The sequence below is a fragment of the Ictalurus furcatus genome, chromosome 14 (genome assembly GCF_023375685.1).
Source record: "Ictalurus furcatus strain D&B chromosome 14, Billie_1.0, whole genome shotgun sequence".
NCBI classification, from domain to species: Eukaryota; Metazoa; Chordata; class Actinopteri; order Siluriformes; family Ictaluridae; genus Ictalurus; species Ictalurus furcatus.
Genome location: NC_071268.1, coordinates 20,786,207 through 20,802,358, shown reverse-complemented (window position 1 = coordinate 20,802,358; position 16,152 = coordinate 20,786,207). Strand labels below are relative to the sequence as shown.

At 38.6% G+C, this 16,152-nt stretch overlaps 1 protein-coding gene across 5 annotated transcripts; it reads right to left on the bottom strand.

Annotated features, from left to right (window-relative positions):
* Positions 1-585: 585 nt before the first annotated feature.
* Positions 586-16,152, bottom strand: incenp (inner centromere protein). Of its 5 annotated transcripts, none has more exons than XM_053640803.1 (21): positions 16,083-16,152; positions 14,434-14,583; positions 14,175-14,282; positions 13,256-13,881; positions 12,018-12,081; positions 11,847-11,910; positions 10,207-10,333; positions 9,983-10,016; positions 9,795-9,894; positions 8,762-8,896; positions 8,562-8,582; positions 6,585-6,694; positions 6,386-6,509; positions 6,106-6,228; positions 3,277-3,467; positions 2,993-3,107; positions 2,527-2,610; positions 2,358-2,441; positions 2,183-2,275; positions 1,544-1,691; positions 586-1,403 (listed from the first exon to the last, which is right to left on the bottom strand). In XM_053640803.1, exons 2-21 carry the CDS (start codon positions 14,571-14,573, stop codon positions 1,219-1,221), a joined length of 2,676 nt encoding a protein of 891 aa, XP_053496778.1. In that variant the 5' UTR covers positions 14,574-14,583; positions 16,083-16,152; the 3' UTR covers positions 586-1,218. The 5 variants fall into 5 exon arrangements, with proteins under 5 accessions (XP_053496778.1, XP_053496774.1, XP_053496775.1 ...); XM_053640802.1 differs by lacking the exon at positions 16,083-16,152 and adding an exon at positions 15,384-16,059 and having other exon boundaries at positions 588-1,403; XM_053640799.1 differs by lacking the exon at positions 16,083-16,152 and having other exon boundaries at positions 587-1,403; positions 14,434-15,371.

Genomic DNA, 16,152 nt, shown 5'->3' with positions numbered 1-16,152 from the left:
GCCTCAGAAGAAATCGAGATTCATCAGACCAGGTGACATTTTTCCAGTTTTGGTGAGCCTGTGCCCACTGCAGCCTCAGATTTCTGTTCTTGGCTGACAGAAGAGGAATCTGACATGGTCTCCTGCTGTTGTAGCACATCCACCTCAGGGTTTGAAGTGTCATGCTGAGATGTTTTTCTGCTTACCACAATTGTACAGAGTGGTTATCTGAGTTACTCTGGTGCTCTTGTTCATCTTGCCATTTCAACAAGAACTGATGCTCATTGGTTGTTTTTTTTTTTCTATATTGAAATCTCTGAAATCACATTCAAGTTCTCATTTTGATGGTTGATGTGAACATTACCTGAAGCTGCTGGACAGTAACTGCATGATTTCTTTGCACTGCACTCACACGGTTAGATAATTGCCTGAATGAATAGGTGCACAGATATTCCCACTAGTGCTAGAGAGTGTATAATGACTCTGCATAAACAATATACCATCTATATTATTGTATTTGTGTATATCTATCTATCTATCTATCTATCTATCTATCTCTCTCTCTCTCATCACATGAATGCTGATTTTTGAGACACAGTCTCTTGGGACCAAGTTCTCACTTTTTTTTTAATCATAATGTCACAATTAATTACTTAGATTATTAATTTAATTACTTGTTAATTAGTCTGAGGAAAGCTCCACACCTTTTGTGTGGGGGTTGAGAGACACACAAAACACCCCCCCCCCAACCTTAGCCTACTTAACAAAAATAAATTTCAAAACTCCCCCCCCACCATTACAGAAATATATAGGCAGCATTTGACCATTTCTTTTCCGAGGCATATTTTAAATGAAAAAACAAAAACAAAAATTTACATACATACAGTGATTTCTGTAACCCATAAGATTGTATCCCAAAGTGGCCATGCCATTTCATAACAGATGTACGAAGGCCCCAGTTACTAACAGCACTAAATAACAGTATTGCGAAATACTGTAGGTTAAAATATAAGTGGAAGAATAATGGAGTGGGGTCAGGGTGCACAGCATTGTGTTGTAAAACCCTTTTTGGATTTTCTATTACTCTACCTCTGATACATTTTTATAGCACTTTATTTATGTGAAATCCAAATGTTTTATATAAACACAAAATCTAAAATGCTTTCATATTTAAAAAACAAACAAACAAAAAACAGAGAAATAGACAAACAACAACAAATTCTAACAGACAGTTCCCAGCTAGTTGGGCATGGCACCCATGGGTGGAGGGGAGTGCCAGACAGCAGAGCTTGTGCGCTTGAAGAAGCGTGGTTTGCTCCTTTGGAAAATCTTCTCCAGGTTGGGCTGCTCAACAACCCCAAAGTAGGAGTGCAGATCCACTGGGTCATAATATTGCTTCATAATAGCTTGCTGAAGCTGCATACCTGTATACAAAATACATCATATATTTTGTTTAAACTCTCTTTTGTAAAAATTGCTTTGTAAAAGTAATACTTTCTCAAAGTAATGAGGAAGGTAGAATTATAAACTTCCAGAGAACCGCACACAGGTGCTGAAATCTTACCCTCAGCCCAGGAAGGGATGGGTTTCCTGGGTGCTGACTCATCATCTGTTGAGTCATCACTGTTCTGGTCCATGCCATAGTCCTCTGGATTGACCAAAACCTCAACCTTCTTGCCTTTAGGTGTAATCTGGTAGGACTGAGGAGACTTCTGTAGGATAGAAGCAATAAACATCACCCAGACACATCACTTTAACAATCTGTACAATAACACAAATCTAAGGAATTTGACATTGAACACACAAATCGTTACCATATTTTAGAGAACAGCTTTGTTTGACTTAATAAGCACAATTACGCACAAATATATCAATGCACTTATGAGGAATGAAGAAACTATTTTACACAGTGAGAGCTGTGATGCATTACTATGGTGCTAATGTAGAACATCTTGATATTCTATGAAAAATCTATAAGCAGTCAGTCTGTAGTAATAAATATTTCAGCAGTTCCCTACAGCTGCAAGGTTATTTTGGCATGTAAATCTTACTGAACTCGAGTTACATCAATAAAGCCTTTAAGTGCCGATTAATTCAGTTTTCAGGCCTCGTTAACCTTTACGTATTACGAAATTCTGGTATGGTAAGAACTCTACCAGATTAATAAACAATCATTAATCTGAATTGAGAAATGTTAACTTACCTCTACATCTACAGTAACATTAAGCCCTGCTCCCTTATCAATAGTCTTGTTATGAGCGGTCCCTTTGCCAGCAGGAGTATTCATGACTGAATGCTGAAGGAGACAAACAAGTGAATAACAGTAATATCTGAAAATAAGCTGAATGATCTGGCAGAACATGTAGAAGAGGACTTACCTCAAGATCTACTGTAACATTTAGTGCAGGACTGTGTGTAATTGCAGTATTAAGAGCTTTGCTGACAGGCAGGTTTACAACAGTCTGAAAAAGTAGGGAAAAAATATTACAACACAAGTAACGGTAAGGTAGCACGAAGGCTTACAGTTACTACTAAACCAGTACATACAGTGACTGTAGGGGGTGCAGCAGTAGCAGCAGCACGTTTCTGTTGGGCCATTCTCTCCTCCTCAGCCCTTTTCTGCTCCTCTTCCTAAATAAACACCACACACTAACTGAAAATTTGTATGCATGAAATGCCCTTAAAATATACTAAAAGGTAGCTACTGAAGAAAAACTAATTCAGACATTTGACCTTGCTGTGATACTGATTTGGATCGATTCAGTTCAAAATATAATCAGTTCATATGCTGGTTACAGTGATAATTCCACAAACATTCAACCACTCCTTCTTGAGATATCATGCTAAAGAGAATCCTTGAATGGATGCACAACTGAAAACATAACCCCACCACCTAGTGGGGTTACAACAAGATGTGAATGCTTTCTTTAAGGCTACTATTATACAAGGTGTATTGGCTGATAAATAAAAGTCCCATACAAAAGAATTACAGGAGCAGAGGACAGACACTGACCTTCTTCCTCTTCTCCTCCAGCTCTCTCCTCTCTTTCTCCTTGGCCGCTCTCTCCAGTTCCTTCTGAAGAGCTAGGGCCCTCTCCCGCTCCACTCTCTCACGCTCCAACCTCTCCCTGAAACACAGTTTAATTATCTATTACATGCTTTTGTTAATAAACAAAAATCCCCCCCAATACCAACGAAAATCAAATTGTGTGTGGGGGAGAAAAAAAAATACCAACCAAAAAAAAAAAACCCCCCAAAAAACCCCATATACAGACTTGGTGGGTTTTCAGCACCAACCTCTCAGCAGCAGCCTGTCGTTCTCGCTCCCGCTCTCTCTCCTCACGCTGCCTCTCGCGTTCCCGCTCCCTCTCTTGCTCCTTCTTGAGCTCCAGAGCACGAGCAGCCTCGGCTTGTTTGCGTGCCTTCTCCCGCTCCTCCTCAACCTTACGCTTGGCCAACAGCTCCTGGTGTCGCCGCTCCTCCTCCTCCTGGGAAAGAACACACTTTTCAGAGTCACATCCAGTAAGGATGGATGCAGTCACCTTATAAAGCAACCCCACAACACCTAGTTTCAGGAAACATCAAAACCTTTGTTAAGCTTACAAGTTCCCCCCCCCTCTCTCAATACTTGAGTAAAAATCAAGTTAAGATCTGTTCTCAAAATATACAGAATTTCTTAGGGCCCCGAGTTCAGTTGTGGATTGGACTGAAAAAGGTCCTAGAAGGATTGCAGCTTTTAATCTGCTCACACTATTCATGTACAACTACTACAGTTTTAAAAATGACTGAATTATTTGGAAGGTTGGGGAAAATATTTAGTTTATACCGAGATTATAAACTAGACTGGGACACAAATGTTGCAATGCATGTGATGCATCTAAAAACCCAAGTCATCAAATCACTCCAATTTAAAATCAGGTTACTGAACATACAGTGCTGTGAAAATGTATTTGCCCCATCCTGATTTCTTCTGGTTTTGTGTCTCATACAAAATAGTTTTAGATCTTCAAACAAAATTAATCATAAAACAAAGGCAACCTGAGTAAACACACAATACAGTTTTTATTTAATATTAAAGCAAAAAGTAAAATAAAAAAAAAGTTATCCAACACCCATCACCAATGTGGAAAAACTAACTGCCCCCATAAACTTAAAATCTGGTTGTTCCACCTATAGCAGCAATAACTGCAACCAAACACTTACAATAACTGGAGCTCAATCTTTCACTTGTTTCTAGGACTAGGATTTACTCCTATGCTTTGGATCATTGTCTTCTGCATAATCCAGTTGCGCTTGAGTTTCAACTTACAGACTGAAGACCTGACATTCTTCTTTAGGATTTTCTGGTAGAGAGAAAAATTTGTGTTTCCCTCAGTTATTGCAAGTTACCCAGACCCTGAAAGCATCCCCACACCATCACACTTCCACCACCATGCTTGACCGTAGGTATGATGTTCTTTTTGTGGAATTCAGTGTTTGGTTTACACCAGATATAACAGGATCCCTGTCTTCCAAACACTTTCGACTCATCAATCCACAGAACATTCTCCCAAAAGGTTTGAGGATCATCAAGGTGTGTTTTGGCAAAATTCAGACAAGTCTTTATGTTCTTCTGGGTTAGAAGTGGTTTTCACCTCACCATACTTCCATGGATGCCATTTTTGCACAGTGTCTTTCTGATAGTGGAGTCATGAATAGTGACCTTCATTGATGCAAGGTCTTTAGGTTCTTTGATGTTGTCCTTGGCTCTTTTGTGACTTCCTGGATGAGTAGTTGCTCTGCTGTTGGAGGAATTTGGAAGGTTAGCCACTTCTAGGATGGTTCAATACTGTGTTGAGGTTTTCCCATTTGAAGATAATGACTCACTGTGGTACTTTGGAGTCCCAGAGCCTTTGAAATAGATTTGTAACCCTTCCCAGACTGATGTATTTCAATCACCTTCTTCTTCATAACTTCTGGAATTTATTTAAACTTTGGCATAGTGTGTTACTGGGTAAGACCTTTTAACCAACTTCATGCTGTGGAAAAATTTCTATTTAAGTGTTGATGTGATTGAAAAGGGCTGGCAGTAATCAGGCCTGGTTCTGTCTAGTCCAGCTGAACCCCATAAGGAATGCAATTTCATAGATTTGGTGAATTACTAACTACGGGGGCACAGATTTTCACACAGGCCCAGTTGGTATTGGATAAGTTTTTTTGCTTCAATAAATAATTATCATTTAAAAACTGCATTTTGTTTTTACTCAGGTTGCCTTTGTTTTATTTCTGAAACAATTTAGTACAAGATATACACAAAAACAGAAGTAATCAGCATTTTTTTCACTGCACTGTATATAACCCTACACTGAAGACACATGACTGCTCTTGCTTCACATTTTGCCCAAATGAAACATTAGGTTTTGATTGACTGACACACACACACGGTTAAGTGGAACTGAAGGAAGCGGGTATTAACTTGCATCAGTTAACTAATCTACAATTAAAAATGCAGTTATGGTTGTAGCACATCAGCACTGATGAACAAAAGGGTCCTCAAAAGCTATAAAACCATCGCACTGATTAATCAAGAGGCTGCCTATTCAGCTTTTCACATAGCCTACTATTATTTTAGTGTGTAAATGAGAATATCAACAAAAATTAAAATATGGTATTAGTGAAATTAAACAATTATTTTACAAACTATTGATGGCATCTCTGCAGTACCACCAAAGCCCACCTGAGGACAGCACAGACCAAAGCAATGGCATTGTTGTATTAGCCAAATGAGAAAGAACGTGAAAAAACAAATCCCAAAACAACCAAAAAACAAGCCAACCCACAACTAATGTTTAAAATTTAGCACTACACTGAATATAGGAGAATTGATGGAAGTACAACTACCAGACACTAGATAAATAGATAAACTTGCACTTTGCATGTACACACTGATTTCAGTATAATGTTTTTACTCAAATATAATTACACAGAAATTTTTAAAGTGTCACATTTTGTTTAAAAGATGATTTTGTTCCAAAGTAAGAAAGGTAAGAAACAGCTTCTGTAACTGAGAAAATTAAATAGGGTTGAGGGTGTATACTGTAAAGAGTTTTTCATGCAGTGGGGTTGAGGGTGTACAAGTGGACTCACGGCTTGCTGAAGCTTTTTCTTCCGAGCCGCTTCTTCCTGTTTCTTACGAAGTTCCAATTCCTCTTGACGCTTCGTTGCCACCTTTTTCTTTGCTTTCTCCTCAGCGAGCCGCTCCACACGCAGCTGACAGGACAATAAAAGGTTACAATCCAGACTCTCACAAACCTGTTCAAAGCCTCTTAATACAAATAATTTATCGTGGACAATTAAACCTACAAACTGCACATGTAACTTAATAAGCATAAAAAAAAACCTTTAAGTGATGAACTGAACAACCAACCATGTCATGTTTCTTCTCTATTTGTGCCATTTTCTCTTCTATTTTCTTTTTCTTTTCCTGCTCTTTCTCCTTTTCTCCTTTCACCCGGGCCTCCACTACACGTTTCAAACGCTCGTCCCGTTTCCTAAAAAGAAACCACCTTTACAATGTACACTACCCAAACACACATGTATAGATAGATATATTTTGACTTCCATACTTTTTCAGTTCCTCCTGTTTCTTCCTTCTCTCCTCCTCCAGCTTTTTCTTTCTTTCATTTTCTTGCTCAATCTTCTTGTTAAGGGCGTCCCATTTCTGTCGCTCCCGCTCCTGACAGAAGAGGACGTAGGTCAGTGAGAGTAACAACAAACAGATATACATGGTGCCAAATCAGACAGACATGGAGTGATTTTGGTGAGAAGTTAATGGGTGGAAATGAGGATGATTAAATGAGTAAATGTTCCCTCCCCCAAGTGCAGCCATGTGTTGGAGTAGTAAAGCACAGCCAAGTATACACCAATGTTTCAGTAAGATCTTTAATAAACCTATATGCATAGACAAAATACAAGTCCCTTGTCCCATATGGGGGGGGGGGGGGGGGGCGGGGGTTTGACAATGAACGGATTAAATGGTGCAAAACTATGCACTAGAATTTCAACCAATAGCGTCTTTTCACCTGATTTAATGACAGAATGCACATCATAACAAATGTGCCAAATTTGTTATGAATATATAAAAATAAAAATATAAATTTAGATATGCATAGGTTCTGTGGCTGAAGTGCAAATGTAATTCTATACTAGATATATAGGGCACTAGACAGGATGTACATCATTATGTTATACCTTATACAGGGTGTAGACAAAGTGAATAGGGAGACATTTTAGGCAAGCTAGAAGATGGCGGAAACAAAAAGGGGTACCTGTACTGTGCAAAGGTTTTAGGCATCCTAATTTTTTTTTAGAACAAACTTAAATTTTACACAAAAGCATTTTAGATTCCCAAACATTCGTTTTCTAGCACAAAATTAAATGTTACAGAAAAATGTTTGTATATCTGTAAAGAAAGCAGCATATTACATGAGCCACCCCCCCAAAAAAAACCCCACAATGAAGGCTCCTGAGTTTTGCTGCAAAAATAAGAAGCGAGTGCAACAGTTAAAGTCTCCAGAAGAACCGTGGCTGGTTCTGCAAGATTCTCAGTAAAACTTACCGCTCATTTCCTTATCAAACTGCACAAATTGTACCAGAGACCATTTTTATGGTCACACCAAATATTGACTTTCATTTATTACCTTTCTTTACAGAATGTGATTTTTTTTTTTTTTTTAAACGGAGAAAATTATTTTGAAGGCATATTTGCTCTACAGCATTTCTTTGCATGTGCCTAAAACTTTTGCACATTACCGTGTGTAAAATCAAGCTAAACTGCAATGAAACAGTGTGTGTAAATGAATAAATAGAAATTGAAATGATTGATAAAACTGACATTAAATGTTGATGTTGTAAATGTTAGATGTGAACATGCTAAATCAGCCAAAAAACGTGGCAAGTAAAATAAACTTTGCCATGTTTACTACACTACTACGACACTGGAGAAGTGACCCCAGACACTAACAGGATGACTGAAATGTGACCAATCAGTGGATGCTTTTAGGTCCACCTGCAAGTCCCTGGTAGACTTACTTGGTACTTGGACAGAGAGGAGAACCAAATTCAGCAAGGATATAGCACTGCTTACATGGCAGTGAAAATGTTGACAAAATGTTCGATCAAAGGTAGTTTTCCCCACATCGAGCCATGCTACAGTGTCAAGTGGAAAGGCACTAGATAAAGCTCAGCTCCTTCCACCATGTTCTGTGTTAAACCACGCCCACCTCATACCTACTTCTGAGTGTGCACAAGCAACAACGTGGTACGTGTTATTTGATACGTGAACATACCAAATTGTGCAGAATCTGGTCAGTGCTAAACATGCGAGCCACAGCACAATATCCCAATCACACTAGATTTTAAGACCAACAAAAACATCAAAGCAAATACTGAGAACTAAACAGGACTGTGAACGGAGCGAACTTTTAGGTTACACCCCTAAAGGTTAGACGAATAAAAGGTAAGCACCCATTGACATGTACATGTGCACATACACCAGAGATAAAGTTACAATGGCTTACACCAACACCAGAGTTTGCACTTACCACTGAGCCAGCACTCAACTGCTGGAACAGAGAAGAGCAAGATTACTAGCTCAGCAAGTGTGCTGCATATGCTTTTAGCTGATTAACAATGATCAAATATCTTTTAACAATTCCAAACCCACAACTATTCGGTGAAAGACCTTGATAAGCAGTGAATTTTTAGCATTAATAGTGTGTGTGTAGGGTGAACAGACTGTTACCTTGACTTCGAGCTTTCCGCTCTGTTTAATAAAGGATTTCATGACAGAGGTACGACCAAGAGAGCTTGGAGTCATCATCAGCAGCTGGTTTTTCTGCACTGTGTGCAGGAAGGAGCGCATGCCGGGTGTGATGCCCTGTAAACGGCCATAATATTAGAAGAAGGGGGAAAAAAAAAAAAAAAAAAAAAAAAAAAAAGCTATGTAGCCAACCAAAGACTAGACCAAGGAAAGTCGACAATTTCCAGATAAACTAACATTTAGGTTATAGAACAAAAAACAGACATTTATATATTGATGATTGATGTACCTAAATATTTGATATCTCGACATGTTTTTTCCTCCCAAAATTTGGACTCTCTTCAATATACATCTCGATATTCTTGCAAGAAAAAAAAAAAAAAAAAAAAGTGGTGATTTTCTTTTGCCCCCCCATTAAAAAACAAAACATGGTTTGGATAAAACAGCTATTGTTACAAAGCACATACAAAATGTTGAGTGCAAAAACACAGCTTACAATAATTAATAAATTAAATTAATTAAATAAATAAATAATAAAAAAAGACTAGAACTAGTGACCGCCTTTTACTAAATGTTCACAAAAGGAAGACTTAATCATATTTATTTAAAATGTACTAATATAAAACTAAAGAAAATGGTTTAGTTGATAGCATTTCAAGTATATTATTTTACACTGAAGTAAAACACGCAATATATACAAAATCATCCTCTACTGTGTCTCGTTCCAACCAGTGTCGCTTGCTGTTGCCATTTTGCTAATGATGTGTAAACAGACCCTCCCCATCAGTACATCTCGTGAGACGAAAAGGGGGAGTGAAATAGGCCTATTGGTGTTTTCAGAAAAGTAATCTTAGTTTTCACCATTATTCGATATTCACAAATTTTATAGTCAGCAAAATTATAGTGTTAACATCGCTTATATTTGATGCCTCGATCAGCACTAAGGGGACATTTTAGAAGGAAAAAAATAATAATTCCATGCATTATAATTGGTTAATTATGGAAGGTGTCTTACAGTCATGCACTTCTTAGGAGGAGAGTGCTTCTTCTTGGGGGTGCTGAGTACTTCTGCTGCTGCTTCTGCAGCTGCACGTTTGGTAGCTGAGCGAGACGCCCTAAAATATGCAATCTTTAGTATACACGATCACAGATGACAAAGCTAAACAAAAAGAAAAACCTAAAGTCTTAGTAAAGCACACTCACCGAACATCATCCTGACTGTTTTTCCCACTGTCATCTATAAATAAATAAATAAACAAAAACATTGTTACACCCCTTTCAGGACTTTTATTACTAGACTGTTAAACTACACCACCTGAAGCAATAGCTTTCTTGATGATAGGTATTGTTTTACTGTGTGGCCTAAGCTCCAGTTTTTGTAATAGAGGCTTTAACAGCCAGTCTAACAATGAATAGGAGGCACACACCTGATCCTGAGGGCTGGGCCATGGAGCGCGTAAAGCGGCAATTTTCTTGGACACTGGGAGATGTGGTCATCTCATCATTCGCCAGTATGGGAACAGCCTCACCTACTGGTTTCATGGGCTCAGACTCCTGATAAATTGCACACACACGTGTATGAAAATCCTCTAAAATCACTCAAGTGTGTAAAAGCTAACTGCTAAGAGATCATGGATTTTAAATGAACTTAAAGTGCATTCCAGCGGCATAGAGATCGACGGCTGTCCGATTAATTTAAAATATGAACTTCAATGTAAAAAATTTAGTGATCAAAACCTGCTCACAGAAAACGTCAGCAGTAGCTAGGACAGTCACGATAACTACTTTTTTTGCTGTGTGATATATTGTCCCAAAATAAATTGCGCTAAACGATTGTCATTTTAAGACCATTTTATGCCACTGATTATATAATGACAATATAATAGCATAATAATGCAAAGTACACTTTTTCAAAGAACGTTTAATTCTTAAGAATATTTAGACATTGGAATGTCCAAAAATATATATCCTAAATAAATGGTAAACTGGCGCACTTATATCCAAAGCGCTTTACAGTGCGTCTCATCCACCCATTCACACACACACCAATGGTAGCAGAGCTGCCATGCAAGGCGCTAACTTGCCATCAGGAGCAACTCGGGGTTCAATGTCTTGCCCAAGGACACTTCGGTATGTGGAGTCACATGGGCCGGGAATTGAACCGCCAACATTACGATTAGTGCACAACCCGCTCTACCGCCTGAACCACAGCCGCCAATAAATAAAACAAATAAATAATAAATACACCTTAACAAGTGTATTTATTATTATCATTTTATGTTAACAAAAAAGTGCAAGGTAACAAGAACAAAAAGTAAAATGTTTAACAAAGTCAGTTTAGACTTCTAAAGTGCCTCGCACAGATGCCTCAACAGGCCATATCTGCTGCCAGAGCCCCGCCTCCGCCACAGAGAGCAGATGAGATGACAGAGGCAGCGCGATCGACTAAAATGTCAGTGACATTCATTTTTATATAAAAATGAATATAATCTTCATGTTCAATTATAAAAATGATCAATCACAATATATCGCGCCAGTAAAAATGGTTGTGCTCATTTCCATATATCGTGCGATAAGTTGATATATTGACTATTGCCACAGCCCTAGCAGTAGCATTACACTGTTGGATTTACAAACCATGGAAGGCAAAACAAATTAAGATTCACAAGCAAAGAAAGAAAGAATTAAATAAAAGTCACCAATATCAATGTTATCAGATATGGTAATGTTCCAGATTTGTTTGTAATTACTTGGGTGAAGCTAGAACAACTTCAATAAGTAGCTGTTTGAATTCAACTACTTGCACACCATCACTTATGGAAAACATACTTAGTCTTTGTTAATATTTAAATCAGAAATTTGAGGAAAATAAAAGACTGTCATAATTATTGTAGCATATTAGACCCTATTATTTGACTTTAGGTCAAAACTTTCATCAAATATTTCATAAATTTACTTGAATTTTAAAAACAAGAATGCCTTCTGTGCCTGCAATGTAGAGGTCAAGATGAAATTTTAACATCTCATGAGTGAAATTTAAAGTGACAGCACTAATGAATATCATTACCTCAGGCTGGGTTGCCTCGGTTTCAGTGTTCGATTCTGCTGCTGGCTCTTCCTCACCAACCACCCTGCAAAAGAGGCGGTGATTCATTGCTGATACATCAGCACCACCATGTATATACTTAAAAAGCCAAAAAATAAATCAGGGGGGAAAAAAAGCAAAGTTTTGACTTACTCCTCCATCCTGTCCTCCACCGCTTTGTCATTTTCCTCTGGTTCTACATCCACAGACACGTCCCCTACACACACAAAAAACTAACTCAAACATCAGCAATGAAGTTATATGCAGCAGCAATACAAGATGATATGTATTTAGTCTTATAATCACAATTTAAATCACAACTGGCCTCTGCAATGAAGGTCTGAGCCATGTTTAAGCTCAAATATACTACAAAAACATATCAAAATGCGTAGAATGTTTCTGTAAACAGTGTACTCTAACACTGTAACAAGTGTGCGTCATGCTCGAATGCAAGTAAACACACACACAACTACAGAATTCCATCCGGTAATAAAAAGATGCCGTTTCTGAGATGGGATCTGTTCATCCCTTTTCTGTTATGGGAAAGAAGTGGATTTGGAATTGTAAATCATTACCAATGGAACAAAATCAAAATCCCTCATCTGTAACGGGGTTATGACAAACCCTGGAATCAGAGTCTGACGTCCATGTTAACAAGAGTATCGCTATGAACTGATGCTCCCATTTCTGTAAAATCACAACTGTTAAGTGACATATTTAATGCAACCATTTCTAACAAAATCCATAGTTAAGCTCCCAACATGTTTAAGCACGCACGGAATGTGAAAAAAAAATGCCAGGAGCTCTATTCCACTAAAAAGATGTTCTGTGATAAAAATGCTTTATGTGGCGACATCACTTCCTGCAGCAACCAGACATCCATTTTTTTTTTCCTGTGTTGGTAAAAAAAAACAACAAAAAAAAAAAAACGTATTTGACACATTTAAACCAATAATATAGTAAACTTTCCTGCCTCCTCCGTCACACCACTAGATGTAGCTGCACAAACAAAAACAGACCACTGATCTACAGTGCATTGATTTACAATGTTCTTTATGACCGTGTCTTACCAAATCGCCAAAGTGTATAACTTCCACATAAGATCCGCATAGCCTGACGTCACACAAAGGAATTATAACCTCTACCGTTTTAATGTGCTGTACTTTACAGTCAGTAACTGCAGTTTTCTTCCTGTCAAAATGCTCCCAAATCATTTCACTAATGGACAAATGTATCCAATAAATTTAATGTTACACACTATTTGATACTGTTTCTATTGCCTACATTTCAAATTGCTAAAAGATTTAAAAAAAAATTTTTTTTTTTGCCAAAAATCAACTGGGATAGAAATCTGGCTAATCTTCCTGCTTGCTAATCTTAGTGGCTCTCACCACTGATGGTGCTGCTGCATGTCGAGTTGCCCAGCCTGGCCTTCTTCTTCAGAAACGAGCGCCGAGAAGCACGACGCACTGCTTCCTGAGTCATGCTGTGCCTGAGGCCTGCCAGAGAACGCCGCACTACGAGGGAGTGTCGGGCTGAGCTCCTCGCCGACGCCTGGCCACCTGCAGCTGCTATGGTAATCTTCTGTGCGTAGCGGTTTGGAGAGGGAGAGCACTGGAGTAGCTTCTCAGCAGAAAGACGTTCAACCGAGGGGATTTTCACCACAGCCTCAGACACCAGTGTCTGCACAGAAGTTGAAGAGCTGCTCGACTCCTCAACCGAGTGCTCCTTTTCCTTTGCAACATTCTCAGGTGACTGTGGAGCAGCTGCCAGCACCTCCTCCACCTTCTCAGCCTGCTCCTTTGCCTTGGCAGCCGCTTTGTTGCGTGTGCTACGTTTGACCGGCTCGCTGTCTGCAGCCGCGGCGGCTTTGTTGCGGCGTGTGCGGCGAGCAGGCTCCTCAACCACACTGTCAGTACTGTCATTGGGGGCTTGTGTAACCACCAACTCAGAGATTGAATTTAGAGTGAGCTGGACTGAGGAACGTCGCAGGTTACTGCGCTTCCCCTTAGAGAAACTGAAAAGAAAAAAAATTTAATCATAAAAAAAAAGATTGGCACACAATAACTTTAAAGATTCGTAATGATTTACTGTTTGTGCTCCAACAAATAGCTGTAAAACAGGCTATAAAAATTAACCAAAGGTTTTTCTTGAAATGAGTAAAAAAAAACAAAACAACAACAAACAGTTGCCGAATTCCACGTTTAAATACTGCATTACTTCTGCCATATAGTACACAAACTCAATAAGTTCAAGTGCAATTAAACTCTTGTGCACACAGATTCAACGGTACAATCTTATACCACTCACCGTCTTTTGCTACGAGCTTCGCCGAGCTCTGTGGACACGCGTCTCCTGCGGTTCGTCTTCTTCTGCGATGGAGTCTTTGGCATAAGCTCTGGCTCTGTGCTGAAGTCGCTGCAAGACAAACCCAGACAATTAATTCATCTCCACATGACGACAAAGATCAATCTGTACAGTAACGAAAACGTATTTAGGCACGACAGAAACAGCAGCATTCGCTTTGCTTCATTTCACTTCACTTGCAAGTCAAATCTGCACTGTATACCTGGAGAACATGCGCTTAGCCTCCTGCTGAATCTCTTCCAGCCATACCATGTGAATATTCTCAATCTCGTTGGTGAACTCCTGCAGCTTCCCGTTGAACACCTGCACGAGGGAACGCGTGGCTTCCGGCAGGGAACTCATGGCTGCGTCCCTTAAAAAAAAAAAACAAACAAACATGAAATGAGATTATCGAATGAGGGATGAGGTCAGAACTAAGAAACAAAGCACAACATAAAAACCCCCCAGCAGATTATGGAAATGCACAATGGACATGATGTATGTGTTTCGCTCAGGAGCAGAACTGTAGATCACGTTACTGAAAGGAGATTCGACCTCATATACACTGACCCCTTTAAAATACTTCTTCATAAACAGGAATATACTGTTAAAATAAAAACAAGACTGTCAACATTAACCGTCAGGATATTTATTAGAGCTAGATATGACAAAGATCAGGATTTAGTCATTTCTTTGAGAATTATGCCATAAAAACTGGACCACACCATTGTATCCACTCATCTAGTTTTAGCTTAACCTTAAATTAGAGACAAGTTCATGTTTCTTTCCGGTTGCTGCCAAACTCATTCTGTGATGGCTAAATAAGATGTGTTCATATAAAATTACAACAACATTATTTGTCTAATTACCTATCTTATTAGTCAAGGCGTTATTTTTATTGTAGCTAACTAGTTAGCGGAGAGTAACTAGCTAGCTAGTAAAAAAAAACCTTAGCATTGCGTCTTAATCATTAGGAGCAAAGTAAATATTAATACATAACTCAAAACACAAACAAACACCATTTTAAAATATATCTGCTTAAAAAAGCGTCGCGATATCGTTACTAAGCAAACATTAATGAGATACTTTGCAAACCGTAGAAGCTTTGCTAACACTACTACCAACAAAAAGCTAACATACTATCAACTTCAGAGAAACACCGAACCATTCTACCTTTTGTTATGGGGGGAAAAAAACAAGCCTAATAGTTCACTTGAGGTCTTCTTCTGGCCCCGTGTCTCCTTTAGTCATAAACATTCAAAAACCCACTGCGCTACAAAAACAACAGCGATTACTCTCAGGTATAATATAAAGTCGTCTATTCGAGGCACCCGCTCAAAACGGTTTAAGTAATTTAAAATTCAGAGAACACCAATCATAGGCCACGCGTCAAGCCATTGGTCGACATTATTGTCCGTCAGACTTAACCTGTCCAATCAAAACCAAGAGAAGACGAGTTGACACACAATGGGTGGTCCTCTTAGAGGAAGTACAGAATCACGTCATTTGATTGGACAATCCGGACATCCATCATTGATTCAAACCACCCAAGCAAATGCCAACTGAAAATGAAACAGCTAGTTCCGCCTTCTGGTTATTTTTCCGGTGTGTAAAAAATAAAAATAAAAATAAAAATAACAACAACAACAACAACAACAACCAAAGTACAGAGTGGTTCAACGTTTACACTAGATAACACTGAACAAAAATGTCGGACATATTTTCATATCAAAATATTCAGCTGGCTACTAATGAACATTTAAACGCTTTGAGACACATTTAAAAGTTTTTTGCATTAATTGTTCTACGTCGTCTCCAAGTTAATTACATCATGAAATAAATGAAAAATCTAATTTATTGCCGAGTTCAAACCAAATTTTGTCTGCTTCGAAACAGCAGCATGAATCAGATGCTCAGACTGTGTTGCGTTGCCTTGGTTACC

Bases quoted from the DNA above. Each gene is read 5' to 3' on its own strand.
- incenp (XM_053640799.1), bottom strand. From the start codon at position 14,609: ATGTTTGTTTGTTTTTTTTTTTTAAGGGACGCAGCCATGAGTTCCCTG. The intron at 14,283-14,433 runs GTATACAGTGCA...TTTGTCTTGCAG, and splicing joins GCTAAGCGCATGTTCTCCAG to CGACTTCAGCACAGAGCCAG. The intron at 3,468-6,105 runs GTGAGTCCACTT...GTTCTTTCCCAG, and splicing joins AGAAAAAGCTTCAGCAAGCC to GAGGAGGAGGAGCGGCGACA.